General features: G+C 40.6%; 1 protein-coding gene across 1 annotated transcript in view; it reads right to left on the bottom strand.

Annotated features, from left to right (window-relative positions):
- MID1 (midline 1) overlaps positions 1–20,694 on the bottom strand; it is a 176,935-nt gene that overhangs the window by 74,788 nt on the left and 81,453 nt on the right. Inside the window, exon 3 of the mRNA XM_060001804.1 lies at positions 10,182–10,277. Coding sequence (XP_059857787.1) covers positions 10,182–10,277 — 96 coding nt within the window. The remainder of the gene's footprint in view (positions 1–10,181; positions 10,278–20,694) is intronic.

Below are 20,694 nucleotides of genomic sequence, written 5' to 3'. Positions count from 1 at the left end.
ACATACAGGGAAATGCATAAATAAATCTTAAGGGACAATTCAAGGGGTTTTGATAACCAACCTTACCAACAGCTTAATCAAGGTATGTTTTCATTGCCCCAGAAAGTATCCTCAAGCCCCTCTTCCGGTCAATTTTCACCCCCTCAGGTAATCACTGTTCAGATTTTTATCACCAAATTCCTGTAACATTTTAAATTGTGTTTATAAATGTAACATATGCAATTTACTTTATAACCACTTTAAATGCTTAACGGGACAAAATTAAAACCCTAACAAGGTAAACCTTCCCACGTCCTTAGTTAGCTCTCAGAAATCTAATAAAAACTTACAAATGTAGTGAAACTCAAGTTCTAGTGAACATTCTAACATTGGCTTGAAACAAACGACTTTATGCTTTCGCCTTAAAATCAGAGGTCTAAAATAAATGACATGTTTCAGATTAGAATCTCAAAGCTAACCTGTCACATTTCTGTAGTATGTCATATTCTCGTTAACGCTACAAACCCTTAAAATACAAACGTGTGTTTTAGTCCTAAACTGTAACCCAAAATGTTGATTCTACGGCTATTATTTAGGTTTTCATTTTTTTTTTTTTGGTTGTAACATCATTCTCAAACTTCCAGGGGAGGAGAGAAAAAAGAACTTTATTTACTAAAGGAAGTAAACTGGTCATCTCAAAGAAGTTGAGGTTACCAGGTCAAGGATTAACAGTCAAAGACTTGAGAATAATTCACAAGACCCGAAGGCTCACTGGTTCTGCTGGTACCACTCATGTATACCCACTGGGCACTCGCTATCATGGGTGGAACAGGGTTTCCAATTCCCCGGCAGATGGGAATGTTTCTGGTTTGGGTAGCTGAGGTCGGGGAACCACTCCAGTTGCTTTACTACTTGATTGGATTCAACCCATTTCTTTACTGGCTGATTCTTGTTCTGTCTGGCTTCAAGTCATATTTCTGTGGTGACATTTGCCTCAAAGGGCCATTAGGATATTGAAGTCAGGAAGTTACAGTAGGAGTTTGTCAAGTGGTCATGATCGTTTCTCATATACATTTGCATAAAGCCTACCATTTTTGCTTTCCCTACACCACAGTCTACACCTTGCTGTGGAGCTATACCCACTCGATACAGTAACCATCTCTTTCTAACACCTGCAAGAACGGACAAGGCACCATCTTCCTAACCTGGGTAAATAGATGGAAGGTATCCTTGAACTTAGCACAGCCTAATGCCAAGCTTGCCAAGTCAGAGAATCAGGCTACTATGATAGTTTTCATCACCTCATATATATGAACCTGCTGTTATATCTAGTGAAAATACTTTTAAAAGCATAGTAAAAGCTCTATCATAAACTCCGAAGCCAGGAAGTTACCTCACTTGGTTGTAAAAATCTTTGTGCTGGTCCTCACTGAAAGCCTTGTACATTCAGGGGTAGCCTCAGGCTTTTTAAATAGCTGAATTTAAATTTTCATATTTCTGTTCCAAACAAAAAAAGCCAGTGCTACAATTGCGCTCTTGTTAACAAACATTTGATATGCATGACTCATCTATTTTGCTGGGGAGTTTCAAAATTAGGACAAAGCTTTTCAGTTTTCCCTACAACGTGTAGCGATTAAAAACAGAAGTCAGTTGAATAAAGGTAAAAAGATGATGTGTCCTGTTTTTCTCATAATCTTATATACAGAGATCATTTCAGCTTATCACAAAAGGCAATTTTATATCGAGAAAAATAATTTCAACTAGATATTTTTTTAAAACTTTTATTGATGTATAGTTGATTTACAATGTTGTGTTAGTTTCTAGTGTACAGCAAAGTAATTCAGTTTTATCTGTCTATCTATATTCTTTTTCATATTCTTTTCCATTATGGTTTATTACAAGACATTGAATATAGTTCCCTGTGCTATACAGTAGGACCTTGCTGGGTTTTTTTCTTCTTTTTAAAAAAAATGTATTGCAGTATAGCTGGTTTATAAACTAGATATTAAGACCCAGAAACAAAAGAGGCTGGTTCAGTAACCATATGATGGATTGATGGGTGGGATCACACTTGTCTCTGGATGGCAGGCACAGGAGCAATAATGGGACTCAGTTTTCTACCTGACAGTCACCTTCTCACCTGGGATCATTCCTTTCACACCTCTGACTGTCTCACCTGGATTCATCCAACTACCACCATCTCAAGTGAAAGCTGAGTTAGAACTACGATGCGATTAAAAAAATCTGTCATGACCCATTCTTATTATTCTTTGTATCACACCAGAAACAACTCTGCTGCTCTAGTCAAGCATCTAAATATTTCAAGGCAAGAAGGTTGTGTGTGGAATAGGGTAAGGGGAGACATGATGAAGAATTCCTGTGTTATGGGGAGAAACTACATTAAGATATTTCAGTAAAACCATGTCTTTGCTCTCCATTCCTAACGCTCAACCATTTGGCCTCCCCCATTAAGGCAGATTATTTCATATCTAAGTATTAGCCTTGGAAATCTGCATTGCTGAATTCAAATAGGTAAGAGGGATTGTCTTCAGAGGCAGGTACACGTGATCACGCTCCAATACAAACCACCCGGTAGGATTCTGAATCTGACACAATAGTTCATTCCAACCAAATTGGAAAGGCTATAGATGACAAAAGGTTTGGATCATGTTTTAAAAAAAGTTTCAAAGCTGAAATTTGGGAACGTTATTCTGAAAGTAATACCAAAGTAACTAAGCCTTATATTCATTCATTCATAAGATTCATCTCTTATTCCAAAATACTGGAAGACGTTCTACTGATGTCTTCTCGTTATTCTTCATGAATATAACTAAGAAGGAAACAGGATCCAATGCCCTTTATGAATCAATTTTTTTACGGCAAGAGCACAGACATTCAAGTATGTGTTACATCCTACCTTAATAAACAAGTTATTTATTATTATTATTATTGCTTAATAAACAAGCAATCTACAGATTTAATATGATCCCTATCAAAATACCCATGACATTTTTTCACAGGACTAGAAAAAATAATCCTAAAATTCATATGGAACTATAAAAGACCCAGAATCGCCAAAGCAATGCTGAAGAAAGAGAACAAAGTAGGAGGCATAACCCTCCCAGACTTCAGACAATAATACTACAAAGCTACAGTAATCAAAACAGCATGGTACTGGCACAAAAACAGACATATGGATCAATGGAACAGAACAGAGAAGCCAGAAATAAACCCACACACCTACAGTCAATTAATCTTCAACAAAGGAGGCAAGAATATACAATGGGAAAAAGGCAGTCTCTTCAGCAAGTGGTGTTGAGAAAGTTGGACAGCCACATGTGAATCAATGAAGTTAGAACTCACCCTCTTACCATACAGAAAAATAAACTCAAAATGCCTTAAAGACTTAAACATAAGACATAACACCATAAAACTCCTAGAAAACATAGGCGAAACATTCTCTGACATAAATTATACCAATGTTTTCTTAGGTCAGTTTCCCAAGGCAATAGAAATAAAAACACAAATAAACAAATGGAACCAAATCAAACTTACAAGCTTTTGCACAGCAAAGGAAACCACAAACAAAACGAAAAGACAACCTACAGAATGGGAGAAAATATTTGCAAATGATGTGACCAACAAGGACTTAATTTCCAAAATATACAACAGTTCATATAACTCAACAACAACAAAAAAACAAACAACACTATCCAAAAGTTGGCAGAAGACTTAAATAGACATTTCTCCAAAGAAGACGTACAGATGGCCAACAGGCACATGAAAAGATGTTCAACATTGCTAATTATTAGAGAAACACAAATCAAAACTATAATGAGGGGCTTCCCTGGTGGTGCAGTGGTTAAGAGTCCGCCTGCCGATGCAGGGGACACGGGTTCGTGCCCCGGTCCGGGAAGATCCCACAGGCCGCAGAGCGGCTGGGCCCGTGAGCCATGGCCGCTGAGCCTGCGCGTCCGGAGCCTGTGCTCCGCAACGGGAGAGGCCACAACAGTGAGAGGCCCGCGTACTGCAAAAAAAACAAAAAACAAAAAAAAAACTACAATGAGGTACCACCTCACACCAGTCAGAACGGCCATCATTAAAAAGTCTACAAATAACAAATGCTGGAGAGGATGTGGAGAAAAGGGAGCCCTCCTACACTGTTGGTGGGAATGTAAGTTGTTGCAAGTATGGAGGTTCCTCAGAAAACTGAAAATAGAATTACCAGATGATCCAGCAATCCCACTCCTGGGCATATATTCGGACAAAACTGCAATTCAGGGCTTCCCTGGTGGCGCAGTGGTTGAGAGCCCGCCTGCCGATGCAGGGGACACGGGTTCGTGCCCCGGTCCGGGAAGATCCCACATGCCGCGGAGCGGCTGGGCCCGTGAGCCATGGCCGCTGAGCCTGCGCATCCGGAGCCTGTGCTCCGCAACGGGAGAGGCCACAGCAGTGAGAGGCCCGCGTACCGCAAAAAAAAAAAAACAAAAAAAAAAAACTGTAATTCAAAAAGATACGTGCACCCCTATGTCCATAGCGGCACTATTCACAACAGCCAAGACATGAAACAACCTAAATGTCCATCAAAAGATGAATGGATAAAAAAAAAAAAAAAAAGATGAATGGATAAAGAAGATGTGGTAGATATATACAAGGGAATACTACTCAGCCATAAAAAAGAATGAGATAATGCCATTTGCAGCAACAGGGATGCAACTGGAGATAATCCTACTAAGTGAAGTAAGTCAGAAAGAGAAAGACAAATACCATACGATATCACTTATATGTGGAATCTAAAATACGACACAAATGAACCTATCTATGAAACAGAATCACGGACATAAAGAACAGACTGGTGGTTGCCAAGGGGGAGGGGGTTGGGGGAGGGGTGGAGTGGGAGGTTGGGGTTAGCAGATGTGAGCTTTTATATATAGGACGGATAAACAACAAGGTCCTACTGTAGAGCACAGAGAACTCTATTCAGTATCCTGTGATAAACCATAATGGCAAAGAAAAGAATGTATCTATATGCATAACCGAATCACTTTGCTGTACAGCAGACATGAACACAACATTGTAAATCAACAATAGTTGAATTTTTTAAAAAAAAGAATCCTCTCCAGAGAAGATGAAGTTCTGTGTAGTCCAAGAGTTCCTTTTCTCCTTTGTCCTGAGAATCCTAAGACTTAAACTTAAGAGACCAATCTTTACCACAGTGGCTTCTCATAATCCAGTTTCTGAATGCCACATCTGCAGTATCACCTTATCCTTATTCCAGAGCTGTTTAACGAAGAGCCGTGAATGACTGTGGGTTGTCTGCTGTGGTTCCAGAATCTGACTCTAAATAAGCCTTGAGAACGTTCTCACAAGGGCTCGTGTGGGGTAGGAATCTAACCCTTATCTGCAAGTGACAGTGGATCACGACTTTGGACGTTCAAGTTGGCCCCTAGCGGGATACACGTCATCCAAGATCAGACACCTGTCCACAAGATACAAACAGCACCTCTGGTGTTCGGATGGTGGTCTTAATCCAGTGGCTCTAGACGGAGCAACTGTCAAGGTTTCGATAGACAGAGAATGCTCTGACATAAAACTACACAACAAAATGAACTGAAACATAAAGGTTCATCTTTCTTTTAACCCAGCAATTTTTTCCTTATTTCAAAGTTTACATTTGAATGCTTTTTAGAGCTTGGTGAATGGCTGAAAAATTCTTTTACAGACCCACATCTGTTTTCCCTAATCAGTTTTTACCATTTCTTAAGCTGTTTTATTAAAATAAAAGAAAAAAAATAATTTAAAGACTTGGTGTGAAAATCAACGGCAAAAGGACACAAAAAAAGTGAGTATAAACAAGGCAAGATACGCCAAAGGACTAAAAAGCTAAAAAGCCAGGACTCTGACGGGATGCTAGCTTAGAGAATGGCCTGCTAGGATGAGCTTGGGCAGGGACGGTGAAGTCAGCTGAGCCTTTATCTTCTCCAAAATGCTATGGCAATTAGACATCCTTTCATAGTTTTTCTCTACCATCTCAATGTGGGTTTAGTCACTGGTTACCTGTAATTCCCAAAATGAGTATCTATTGCATATCCGGGTATTGTATTCCCTGTGAAAGAACTCGATTCTCAGAATGTGTGGAGAATATGATATCCGTCATTGATTCTAAGTATTTGCTTAGCTAATAAACTAGGTCCTCTGATTTTTAAAAGAAAATGGGGAGGGGGCTTCCCTGGTGGCGCAGTGGTTGAGAGTCCGCCTGCCGATGCAGGGGACGCGGGTTCGTGCCCCGGTCCGGGAGGATCCCACATGCCGCACAGCGGCTGGGCCCGTGAGCCATGGCCGCTGAGCCTGCGCATCTGGAGCCTGTGCTCCGCAACGGGAGAGGCCACGGCAGTGAGAGGCCCGCGTACCGCAAAAAAACAAACAAAAAAAAGAAAATGGGGAGGAAGACGAGATGATGAAGAGAAATAGTCCATATATGATCTAAAAATGTGAAGTGCTACAGCTGATCCAAATACTGACCACTTTTCATGGACTCGTTCTACACCCCATAACTAACTCCAAACTCAACCCAGGGCAATTGTCTATTGCATTCTTCCCTTGCAGAAAACAAAACTGGCTAAAACCCACTGATTTTTAGAATCCCACCAAATTACACAAACATTTCGTGGGAGTTGACCTGATGTTGCCTTTTCAATGCCTCTATCTCTGAGTCCTAGACTGCCTTGGCCTCATACCCTCTGTCCTCTAGTTTTAAAAAAATTTGGTACTTACTATCTGAAAGCTATTTCACTTGCTTGTTTAAAAACAAGCTATGAAAACAATGGGGATGGGGGTGGGAGACCTTCAAACTCTTTTCATTCTAAAGAAAAGCAGAAGTGAATCCCAGGAAGGAGGTGTGGATTTATAAGGATGTGGCATTTCCTCAGGATTTGGTGGGAATTCATTGATTTCATTTACAACAATTGAGAGTTGCCTCTGGGCTTTGAGTGTTTTTAGCTCCAGCTGGCACAGGGATTATTTTCCCCTGGAAGGCTCATACCCGAACACAAGGACACCTTCAGGCAGAGGAAAAGGAAGAAATAAGGTCTAGGAACCTAGGATGTGAACCAGGCAATTCTTTTCCACTGCACTGATTTAAAAGACTGTCATGCTGGGGCCTAACAAATCCCACCACCTTTTTTGGAGCTTACTAGTGCTGGGGCATTTTCCCTTGGATGTGTGATCGTTTTGCATCAAGATACCCATACTATTTTCCCAATAACCGAAAATATCATTTCCTGAAAAGAGTGAGGGATGCTAATTGTAACTGTGAAATTTACACAGCGTTCCTCAAGCCCTCACTAAACCTTCAAAACCAAATAAAGTTCAAACTCAGATGCAATGTTAAAGTCCACTGAACCCTCATCTCTCCAAAGCCAGTTCCTACTTATCCACCCTCAAACACTTTCTATTCCTATAGAATGAACTCCTGGCTTTGTGTCCATACAACTCTTCATTTTTCCATCCCCATGCCTTGGTTTGCCCTGCAAGCAGTGCCTCTCCCGTGTCTCCACAGGCCCGAATGTTACGTACCCTTGAAGGCAGCCTCACACCGTGTATGACCTCTCCCAGCTGAAAGAAATTTCTCACTTCTCTGAAATTCCAAAGTATATAATCCCAACCTCTCTCGTGGCAATTCATTTTTCTATTTGGTATTGCTCTTTCATCTTAGTTGAGATAGTAAGCTCCGTGTGGGCAGGGTCCTTTCCGCCTAGCACAGGGCAACACACACAAGGAGGACACTCCCCATGCACTAATGAAATGAACTAGTGCGACCACTTACCAAACCAAAGTAACTGACCTCAGACAAAAGTTGACACCCTCACCCAGAAATATGTGTTTAGTGAACACAGCTCGGAGATCAACAGTGTCCAGAACAGGAAGAGGAGAAAGTCAGGTTAAGCTAAATTATCCACATCTTGGGAATAAGGCAAAAAAGAAGACTGAGTCGTTCTGGTGTCATACTAGAGCGGACTCCATGAAACCAGCCTAAGGAAGGGGTCATCTGACTCTCCAGGCTGGGATGTAACGGAGTTTGACTTTCTATTTAGTATCGATGAGGGCTTAGTCTCTGCAAAGTTAAATGTTAACTTAGAGAAAACTGATGGTATGCAACTTAGTTTGCTCAAATGTAATGATTTTATTGCCCCTTAGGTCACCAACCAGTTTTGCACTGAATTTAGCTGTCTTACTCTAGCATTCGTTTACCTCCCGACCCCCATGTTTGTACGTATCAGTCTCTGATACGAATCCTCCTTTAAGCCAGCTTTATCATCTTGCTTATTCCTTCATCAAAGATTAAATAAATTTCGAGGCAGACTCATTTGATTATTATATGAGATTTAGATGCTCAATTTTTAAAAATTATACTTTGAGAATATGAATAACTATGAATAAGGGCACACGTAAAAATAGGTACTGCTGGTATCATTATTTTTCTACTTATAATTTTCTTTGATTTTTATCTAGAATCAACCTCCTAAGTACCAAATTTATTCACCCACACACATTTCTTTCCATTCCAAAGGATTTATACAGAAATAATAAGAGTGAATGGAATGAATATTCTTTTACTCTTTGTCTAGAATAACTTCTAATGGCATGTACGTGTCTATTTGAAAGTCTGCTGCAATCAGTTCAGTAATACCTTTATTTTAAAAGCCTGTATGTCAACGAAATACCTAATCTTTTGAAAGAAAAATAGAATCTGCTTGTAAATTTTGTGAATGACACATCTATCTATCATTTGAAATTACTGAACATTACAGAATGTAATTTTACATGTTAGGATGAACAGCATTTTTGTAAGTTCAAGCCATACTAATATTGCATTAGGAGCGAGACAGTTGTTCTGAAATCACTAAAGGCCATAATAGAAACCAGACACTAATGCTTTAAGAAGTAACTAGCTGAAACTGAATGAAATAATCACCTAATCCATAATGCATTTGTAAGATTTTGCCATGCAACACAGATAATTTTTTCTTTTCTTTCTTTTTTTTTTTAACTGAAGAGAAATAATTCTTTCTTATGGTCCTAAACATCAAATGCTATCACGTCATAAAAGTGAAATATAGCACATGGATCATTTTTTTGTTCATCCATTTAATTCTATAATACCTATTCACTTCACCCTATAATGAAAACATTATGCTTGTTCGCTATTATTTACAGTGTTGTTAAATCAGCAAGGCTCCAAATGCTCCCTCGAAAGATCACTGCCAGAATCGAATCTGTTCTAGACGGAGGGGTAGAAAGATCTGGGTTCCGCAACTCGCCCTTGCTGTCAGTGCTGCCTGCATGCTCTTGACTTAATCCCAACATGCCCCAGTTGTGGTCAATTTCATGGAAACATATCTGACAGCCAAGGTGTATTTAATACACACCTGTAGTGGGATGAATTGTATCCCCCCCAAGAAAAGGCATGTCCAAGTCCTAACCCCTGGTATCTGTAAATATGACCTTATTTGGAAATGGGGTCTTTGCAGATGGAATCAAGTTAAAGTGAGTTCATACGAGAGTAGGGTGGAGCCTAATCCAATGACAGGCCTCCTTGTAAGAAGGAGATTTGGACACAGACACAGAGACACACAGGGAGGAGGCCACGTGACGACAGAGGCTGAGATGAGAGTGATGCAGCCACAAGCCAAGGAACGCCAAGGATTGCCTGCATCCGCTAGGAGGTGGGAAGAGGCGTGAAAGGACGCTCCCCAAGAGCCTTCAGAACGAGCAAGGCCTTGCCAACACCTTGATTTTGGACTTCCGGCCTTCAGAATGGCAAGAGAATCAACGTCTGTGTTTTATGCCATCCAAGTTTGTGGTGACTGGTTACAGCAGCCCTCAGAAACTAATACAACACCTTTTAAATAGTGCATTTTTGGGCTCTTCTTTGTAAGAGTGATTCAAATCTACAAGATTAGGAATGCTAAGGAAAGCTGGATCAGGGAGAGCTGTGATAGGGGCGGGGGCAGAGCAAAGCAGTGGATGGGGAGAGAGTCTCGAAGGTTCTAGTTCCTTCTAATTTCATCCATGTTGGATATCTAGCTTCCGCAAAAACTCTGACTTTAAGAAGATTCCCGTTGGAGAAATATAAAGGGTGAGGGTATAAAAACCGTGATCAAGCAGTTTTCATATGAAAAACAGCACACAGAGATACTCACCTCCACATGTTGACATGTTTGGATGAGTTTAGCCAAGAGCGTCTCCAGTTCCGTGTTCCTCTTAATAAGGTTGGTGAGGTTACTCTCTAAGTTTTGCTGTTCAAAAAAAAGAGAGGAAAATATTATTCTGCATACTTTTAATACTTTAGTATATACAAAATTACTCATACTCAGGAAAATGGATACATTTTTAAAGAAATCTCAATGAAATCTACACAGTTTCAAGTACTTATAGATTTAAACTGGATTTTGAAAAGTCACAGTGTAAAAGATTATTTTCAAAATGTTCAGATCTCACTCTTTTTGTTCCTGCTTCCTGTACGAACTCAGGCATATTTCACTGAATAATCAGTCATAGGTTATTTCCAGGTTGTGAACGAGGGAGAAAAGAGGTAATTGGATTTCTAATTCCTTTACCTGAATCAGAAATGGCAATAATAGAAGGAATATATTCCCACATCAAATCAACTACTGTTGGATTTTTAGAATTTACCATCTTATGGGCAGGCTGAGGTCAATCCGTGGGAAGAAGGTCTGAACTGTCCAGCTATTGATGACACTATGGTCATTTATAGGCATTGATAAGAAGTCCTCATCATACACGTTTACTCATAATACGTTTCATTGTACACGCTTCTGTTCTTTGCCTATCAACCTATCAATGCCAGATCAAATTTCCTTCAATGCTACATTTTCCACATCACTGTTCTCCTTAAGAATCTAGAACTATTCCCTGTTCCTTTAGAACATCAACATTTTTTGAAATTTAGTTTATTGAAGTATAGCTGATTACAATGTTGTGTTAATTTCTGCTGCCACATACTCCACCATGTTTCCCCTCAGGTCCCCACTGCCCCCTCGCTCTTCCCCCCTTCTCATGTCTGCATTTCCTTTCATTTCTGATCCTCGGAGACTTTCCACTTATGTTTAAGCTTGGTTATTATTCTTTAAAATCCATTTTAAAATATTTTATCTGTAATTCTCATGTGTTCAGAATTCAGGGGGAGGTTTGGGGCATTATTTCATCTGGACTGGAAGAGCAACAGGAAATCTTCCATTTCGACTTTGAGACCCTCAAAGTGTCTCAAATATAAATATTTTACGGGAGAAAAAGAATCGTTTCTCCCCTGAAGGGTGGGATACCACAAAAAGTCAGAGAATGAACCAGACAGAGTGATTTAGGTGCAACTTAATGACCTCATGTTTGCATCAACGAAAAACTTGCTTTCAAAGCTCTTTACCACCAGCACAAAAGCCAAATGTTTTTCTACTGCTTGAATTAAACAAAGTGTAACCACTTTATGGTCCGAGACTAGAGAATAATTTCGACGCCTTCCATTATTCAGTGTCTTTGACTTAGATGTGACCACTTGATGGTATATTTGTCAACTTCTTTTTGTATGTTCGTCTTAGGGAATCCTTTTACTTTTCTTTTTGGCTGACCCTTCAGAGCAGGAAATTACCAGGGAAATACATCATGAAACTGTTTAAAGTTCAATTGTCCTAGGTATGACTTCTTAAGCTAGTCAGCAAGAGATTCAAATAAATATAATCTAACACATTTAGACTTTACAAACATCTGCTTGCTTTTCCCTCCCTTTATTAAGGATACATCATGTATAAAATCTGTTTTTAATCAACTAATATGCAGACTAAAGCCTGTGGTTTAAACACATTGACCTATCTAGATCCTTTGGGGTTATTCAAATTTAAATAGTACAAGTGTTACTGAAGCCCGCAAAGAATTACCAAGTCACTTAGAAGTATAATAAAGGGAAATGAAGCTGAGAGAGAGACTTGTTTCCAAGAGGTACCAAAGGGACTGACAACACTTTTCAAGACAGCCTGGGTAATGGGCAGGTAAACAAATCCAGTCCTCAATGAACCATGCATCCACAAGCTTCCACTACGGGGACTTCTGTGGAGTTTTCTCGAATTTAACTGTATCACTAACCTCGTGTGTGGTGATCGGCAGGTCCTATAACCCCTTGATTTTGACTGTGCCTTGTGCAAACGAGAGATAACATTTTTTGGCATCAGAGTCTTGGGACTAAAGTGGATATAAGTATCTACTTCCCTATGGATATCTAAGGAATTCTACAGAGTACCCCCCCCAAAAGTTCTAGTTTCCTGTTCTCACCTCGAAAACATCAATACATTTCCATCTCCTTATGGAGCTGAACTTTGTAGAAGTCCAAGGAGTCAGGCATGAGTGGCCACACATGTAGAGCGAGGGGCCTGGGGCTACGACCCTAGCTGAATTCTCCTGGACAAATGACGCTTGGGCTCAGTTTTCCCATCCATGATGTGTAGAAACAATAAATGCACCCATTTATGCTACTGTTCAGTTCAGAGGAGAAAATGAAAACACACCAGGAACTATACAAATGCTTGTTGAAGAAATCATAAATTGTAGGGTGAAACATTGTTTGGTGTCCGTACCAGACACTACGGGGGGCCAACCCCATGCCTGCGGCAGGCACCGTTCTCAAGCTTGCTGGTGGCTTTTTGCTGCAAGTACCTGTTCCTTTAGGCTCCAGGGCTTTTCCTGGCCCCAGGCAGGGCGGGCGGGTGGTGCTGGGGAGGAGGAGGGAGGTTGATGCCCCTAGGAGCAGCCCTCATCCAGCAACTATTGGCAGTCGGTGGATGAACTGCCCAGCTTCCCCACCTCCAGGTGAGATCACTCTGAGTCGTGTCTCAGAAAATCTCCCGAGCGCCCGCACGGGCAGGAGCCCGATGCCCACAGCAATCACCTGCTCCTGACCATGCCCTCTTTCCGCTTCCTCTCCTTCTCTGTTCCGCCTCCCCTCTCCCTTCCAGATGCTTCCGGGATCACCTCCCAATTCGAATTCTGAGTTAGGGTCTTCTGGGAGAATTCAACTAAAACTTTTCCCATAGACGTCCTAATCTGTTAGTTTTGAGTATTCCTTCTTACGAGGAATAGCCAAATTAACAGAAGATTGTATTGCTTTTGAAAGATATTTGCTAATACAAGGGTTTGTTTTCTCTTCCCTCTTTCTAACCTTTTGTACAGATCACATAGCCTCCAAATTCCAGGCTCTAAGCCAGCAGTGTCATTAGAAATACAATGTGAGCCACAAATGGGAGTCACATCTAAAATTTTCTAATAGTCATATTTTAAAAAAAAAAATGAAAAAGAAACAGGTAAAATTAATTTTAACAATATATTTGACTTAATTTCCAAAATATTATTATTTCAACACATAATCAATATTTTAAAACTGATGAGCTCTTGTACATTCTTTTTCTTTCTTTTTTTTTCTTTTTTTTTTTTTTTTTGCGGTTCACGGGCCTCTCACTGTTGTGGCCTCTCCCGTTGTGGAGCCCAGGCTCCGGACGCGCAGGCCCAGTGGCCATGGCTCACGGGCCTAGCCGCTCTGCGGCATGTGGGATCTTCCCGGACCGGGGCATGAACCTGTGTCTCCTGCATCGGCAGGCGGACTCTTAACCACTGCGCCACCAGGGAAGCCCCTTTTTCTTTCTTTTTATTAAGTCTTTGGCATCTGGTGTGTGTTTTATACACTTACCATATCTTGATTCACAACGGCCACATTTCAAACACTCAGCTGCCACATGTGGCTTGTGGCTACATTACTGGACAGCAGAGCATCAGAGTCTAGAACAGGGGTCAACAAAGCTTTTCTGCAAAGGGCCAGGTAGTAAATAGTTTAGGCTATGTTGGCCATATGCTCTCTGTCGCAGCTACTCGATTCTCCTGTTTTGGTAAGAAAGTGGCCATAGACAATATGTAAACAAGTGGGCAGGGCTGTGTGCCAATAAAACTTTATTTACAAAAACAGGTGGTGAGGGCTTCCCCGGTGGCGCAGTGGTTGAGAGTCCGCCTGCCGATGCAGGGGACGCGGGTTCGTGCCCCGGTCCGGGAAGATCCCACATGCCGCGGAGCGGCTGGGCCCGTGAGCCATGGCCGCTGAGCCTGCGCGTCTGGAGCCTGTTGCTCCGCAACGGGAGAGGCCACAACGGTGAGAGGCCCGCGTACCGCAAAAAAAAAAAAAAAAAAAAAAAACAGGTGGTGAGGGAGATTTGGCCCATAGGCCAAGCTCCTTCCTGGGCCCGGGCACATGCTCTTCCCTCTGGAATGCATCTGCATGGCAGGAAATAATTCTACTACCAAGGAGAGAGCATAACAAAACCACAGTATGTATTGAGTACCTGCTGTATACCCATCATGGCTTAGTCCGTTCCCATTATAAATCCTCAAACATTCACTGTGGGACCAATTAGCATGGAAAACTGAATATTCACTGGAGAACACTTCTGAAATTGAATGTAGTAAATCAACTAACTAGTAAGTTCATTTAGCAACTACTATAGATTGTTAAAACAACGACTTCTACCCTTTAAGGCTTTTCTCACTGGTAGTGTTGAGTGTGAGCCCAAGAAGAGGGACTTGACAGTTTAGAAGCATTCTGAAGGGATGCTATACCACTCCATTAGATCACAAGATCTCAGGGAAGGCCAATACTACATCGAATACTACATTGTTGAATAAACAAGCGTTTACGTGACTAGACAGTCTAGCAATTATCACTGACACATCTATTTCAATTTCTACCTAAAATCAAGTTGTTCCTAGCCTTAATTCATTGTCTCTCTCCCGGGTATTTTTTTTATAGTACTCCTTTTACTTTATGAAGGGAAAGGAAGCCTTTGTTGAGAAAGATGAGGCTTTTGTAAGTGTGCGACTATTCGTTGTAATTCAACACGCCCCCTCCTGCCAAGCCATCACCACCGAAGAGGAATATAAATAATTCAAGATGGTCCTTCTGAAGGTAAAGATGCAATGAGTCAGATTTCGTTTCTCCATATTAAGCAAAAGATTGGGTACAAGTCAAATCTGTGAAAGACAACATTGTAAAACATGTGTTGCTTCAAGAGTGAGGCTCCCCTGCATACTTTCTCCGGAAAGGATGACTAATTTTTCCTGTAATTTTTGTTTTAACACATACACTTCTAATGCATTTTCATGGAGCCAGACTCAGCCTCCTGAGTTGATCGCTGAACAATCATGGCAGAATAGCTGATTTTGCAACCCATCTCAATACAAGCCTTGAGGCATGGTTATGGACACCAGCTGAGAGGAGTAAATCCAACTTAACAGATGACCTTTGTACTTCTACATACACCGAGACCCAATCAAATAGCAAGGTAAGCAGACAAAAATACCCCTCATTTTAGCCTTTGGAGACCTGTACCTAAGGGTCAGATTACAGGAATGAATGACTTGTCATTGAGGACTACTATGAAAATGTATGCCTGAAACAGGAGATTTCAGTAATTCCTTTCGGGTTTGTCCAGGCCTAAAGAATGTTTGCCCTTATTCTGAAGTCAACGCTTCAGAATGTCTTTAAAGTATAATATTAAGTCTGGATACCTTTCAAGGCAAACACAGATCTGGCTTGTTCCATTCCATAATATTCAGAGTGACACTCAGGAACTGTGTTCATGGCCCCGACACCCGACACCGCCCCTCCAGCACAACCAGGATATGAACACGTCGAGTGCCACCATCCGTATATGTTTTTCTAACCAACTTTAATCACAATCCTTAATATAAAAACACACCCGTATTAACACATGCCACCTGCATAAAAGCATAAATTCTTAACATGTAACTAAACTCTGAAGATGTTTTAATTACGTTGCGGGAATTTAAGGCTATCTTCAGGTTCAACTCATGACAGACCGCAAATCTGTGTGATTTATGCTGGTTTGATTTTTTAATGCCTTTTTTCATTGGTTATGATAGTTAACATTTCCAAATGCCCTGGCAAGACAGGTCGCCCAGGGAGCTTCAAAAACATAATAAAACCCAATCTGCATACAAATTTAAGTCTAGTGTTCCACGGACGACAATTTAAGCCATTTTGATATGCAATACTGTATTTACCTTGTCAGGTTTTATTTGATATTTCTATATTAACACCACAGAATCTGCACCATATATTTATAAATTCCATCGTCAGGAGTTCAGTGTTTATTACTGTAATCTGGTAGTCAATAATATACAGAGAACAATTTTTAAATACCGTTTACGGCCTAGAAGAACTTTCAGATGTTAACGGAGATAAATAAATCTCTTAGTATAATTATATTCATTTAGTTGTAATTTTAGCAGATCCGACGATGACTACTTATTTCCAGGCATTAGAGATGTGAGTGGCCTTTCTTGTTCATTCGTCATCCCTCGGCCCTATTTCTGCCTGTAGTAAGAGAGCTGAGCAACCGACCAATAACACATTTGTCAGTTTTGAGAATCAATATTGAGTGAAGGGAGCTGGACTCCTAGGAAGCTTTGGCAGTCTCTGAACTTAAAAATAATGATCTCCCACAAACTAGTGGTTACCAGAGGGGAGAGGGAAGGGGAGAGGGACAATATAGGGGTGGGGGGGGAAAGGGTTATTATGGGATTATATGAAATCATGTGGTGAAACTTTTGAAAACTGTAAAGCACTATGCAATTTAAAGAATCTTTCATTCAATAAAAAAGGAAAATCTCGATTATTAAAAAAATAAATTGATCTCCTAAGAGAAATGTTCTAGAGAAAATGACTATGACTTTTATCATTGGAACATACGGGGAGCATTTTGTAAGATGACAGCATAGGGGTAAGAGCCATGAAGGTCCAATATGGCAGCCGTCCTGCAGTCTTCTTTGGTCACTGGCCCCAGTCAGGTTCTCGAATTTTCCTCAACCCAGCACTCTGGGCTGCCATAGCAGGTCCATGGGGTCGTCTCAAGAGAGGTGACCAATTTGTCAGTCAAGAATTAGATGGTGAAAAGATTATGGGACTATTGGAAAACACACTAACAGTAGTTAGTTATTTTGATCAAGTGAGAGCTTTCAAGTTGGGGAAATATTTAATCTCCTAAACCAGGGGTCAGCAAACTACAGTCCACAGGCCAAATCCTGCCTGCTGTCTATTTTTCTATGGCTTGCCAGGTAGAAATGGTTTTTACGTTTTTAAATGATTTTTTTTAAATCAGAAGAAGGATAAAATTTTGTGACACGTGAGAAATATATGAAATTCAAATTTCTTTGTCCATAAAGTTTCATGGGAACACAGATACTCCCATTCGTTGATGGTTTCTCTCTGCTTTTGTGCTACAATGACAAAAACTGAGTACTGGCCCTTTACAGAAAATTGCTGTCTCCTTGGAAAAAAAAAATCTTAAAAAAATAATCCACGGCCTTCTTATTTATTAATACAGAGTATTTTCTCTATTGCTCCAAACCACTTAAAAATTTCAATGTAACTCAATTTGCTTAACATGAGAGTTGTAGGAGTATGGCTAAAATTTGAATCATTCAGGTACTCAAAATTCTAAAGGAGAAGATCTTTCTGTTGGATACCCAAATAATTTTTAACTCACAAAAGAAAAAAAATAGCATTAAATCACCGGTAAACTGCAACGTCTGAATAAATTCCTCTGCAACCTTTGTTCAGAGGAGCAGAAGATTCAGACCAGGAAAGAGTAGGAAAGAATCTTAAGTTGGATCAAGGCTGCTATAGCAAGAACATGGTCAAAAGTGAGTAAAGAAGACAATGGGCATATATCTGAAGAAAACTCTAATTTGAAAAGATACATGCACCCCAATGTTCATGGCAGCGCTACTCACAATAGCCAAGAAGTGGAAACAACTTAGATGTCCATCGACAGATGAATGGATAAAGAAGATGCGGTACATATATACAATGGAATACTACTCGGTCATAAAAAAGAACAGAATAATGCCATTTGCAGCAACATGGATAGACCTAGAGGTTAGCATACTAAGTGAAGTAAGCCCGACAGAGAAGGAAAAATATCATATGATATCACTTATATGTGGAATCTAAAATGATACAAATGAACTTATTTACAAAACAGAAACAGATTCACAGACACAGAAAACAAACTTATGATTACCAAAGGGGAACATGGTGGGGGGGATTAATTAGGAGCCTGGGATTGGCAGGTGCAAGCTACTGTGTATACAACAGATAAACAACAAGGACCTACTCTATAGCACAGGGAACTATATTCAATATCTTGTAATTAACTATAATGGAAAAGAATATGAAAAAGAATACAGACACACACACACACACACACACACACATAACAATCACTGTGCTGTACACCAGAAACTAACACAACATTGTAAACTGACTATACTTCAATTAAAAAAAAAGGCACAGCACAAGGATTAGTCAGTTCTTTCCATTCTGCAAATAAGTGTAAAGTGTTGGGTTGTGAGTACACCTCCAATGTGAAATTACTCATCAATTGCTGCTTCCATCAGTTTTCTTTTCCTCAGTATCTTTTTTCTTAATCATAAAATACACCTCAAAGGAGACCTTAGAGCACTGGATAATGAATGTCTTTAAAATCTGATACTGATGGATGTCATACTCGTTGTTTGTATATGGCACTTCAAGCTTTACTTCCTCCATCACTCAGAGATTGAATAATTTTGATTTTATCCCCTTTTCTCTGTCTTAAGTAGATGATGACATTGCCAGATACTCATTAACAAACATGTTCTGGCCTTTCTACTTAAATAGGGTTTGAACTGATACCATCAAACATTTTTACCAGACCTGAATGTCTCATGGGGATGCTTAGCCTTCGATGAATGGAAACATTTCTTTTTACATCTTTATTCTTAAGATACTGTGGGAAGACCAAATCTTTTTCTCAGCCAGTACCTATACTTCATGTTGAATGAAGTGAATATATCGAATGTATTTCAAGCTAAAACAGTTGAGTCTTTGATCTAATAACTTTGCACAGGTAACTACGATTTGCTTTGTTTCTACAGCAATTTTTATTTCCTCACATTTTTAGGTTTTTCTATAATTCAAAAAGACACAGGTACCGCAATGTTCATTGCAGCACTACTTACAATAGCCAGGACATGGAAGCAACCTAAATGTCCATCGACAGATGAATGTATAAAGAAGATGTGGTCCATATATACAATGGAATATTACACAGCCATAAAAAGGAACGAAATTGAATTATCTGTAGTGAGGTGGATGGACCTAGTGTCTGTCAGACAGAGTGAAGTCAGAAAGAGAAAAACAAATATCGTGTGCTAACGCACATATATGGAATCTAAAAACGTGGTACTGATGAACCTAGTGGCAGGGCAGGAATAAAGATGCAGATGTAGAGAACGGACTTGAGGACCGGGGAGGGGGGGGGAAGCTGGGATGAAGTGAGAGAGTAGCACTGACATATATACACTACCAAATGTAAAATGGATAGCTAGTGGGAAGCTGCTGCATAGCACAGGGAGATCAGCTCGGTGCTTTGTGACCACCTAGAGGGGTGGGATAGGGAGGGTGGGAGGGAGGCTCAAGACGGAGGGCATATGGGGATATAGGTACACGTATAGCTGATTCACTTTGTTGTACAGCAGAAACTAACACAACATTGTAAAGCAATTATACTCCAATAAAGATATAAAAAATAATTTTAAGTTTTAGAGGAATATGCCTTTTCTGGACCCGCTGCTGAAAACGAATTAAAATTCAATTCATGGTCAGCTTTGCTCTTGAATTTGTGGCATTCCCAAAAAGGGTTCATGATGTTCACAGAAGTCATATCCCCATCTGGGTAGTGGAAAAAGTATTAAAGTCAAGGGAGGTTACAATCTTCGACTAAAAAAATATATAGATTAAAATTCCCTTCCATCCAAAGTGGGTCTGGTCTGTTAAGAATTTACAAAATCAATGTTGTGTAAGAGAATTCCCCATTTGGGACAGCCTCGAGAATCAAAGAAGAATATGAAAGCATGACATTGTTTCTCAGCCCTGTGTAACCTTCAAAGACAGAACCTTCCTTGGGTTTCAGGCGTCTGAATCTCAGATTCCTTGAATTCACTGCATCCTTCATCCCTCACTTCACCACCTTTACTTAGCCACTTCCTCTGCTTTTAGTAGGACTGAGGCTGTCTTTGTCCAATCAAAGTGAGTTGACTGAGTCCAAATTAAAGCAACATGAAAGTTATGGAAGGAAGGAAGCAAGGTGACAGCCATCCACTGGGTGAGTGGTTCCCACCCTGGACTGCACTCTGCCCTCGCTTGGGGGGCTATACAAATACCATGCTTGGTCTACACCCCCTTCCCGACCAGAGACTATGAATTACTTAGATTGGGGTGAGGTCCAGGTTTTGGGATCTTTAAAACTCCTGAGGAGGGGCTTCCCTGGTGGCGCAGTGGTTGGGAGTCCGCCTGCCGATGCAGGGGACACGGGTTCGTGCCCCGGTCCGGGAAGATCCCACATGCCGCGGAGCGGCTGGGCCCGTGAGCCATGGCCGCTGAGCCTGCGCGTCCGGAGCCTGTGCTCCGCAACGGGAGAGGCCGCAACAGTGAGAGGCCCGCGTACCAAAAAAACAAAAAACAAAAAACAAAAACTCCTCAGGAGATTCTAACGTGCAACCAAGTGTGAAAACTCTTCCTCAAAACCAGGTTGCCAAGTAGCT

Source organism: Delphinus delphis, chromosome X (genome assembly GCF_949987515.2).
Source record: "Delphinus delphis chromosome X, mDelDel1.2, whole genome shotgun sequence".
In the NCBI taxonomy this organism is placed as follows: Eukaryota; Metazoa; Chordata; class Mammalia; order Artiodactyla; family Delphinidae; genus Delphinus; species Delphinus delphis.
This window is presented reverse-complemented; position numbering and strand designations above follow the sequence as displayed.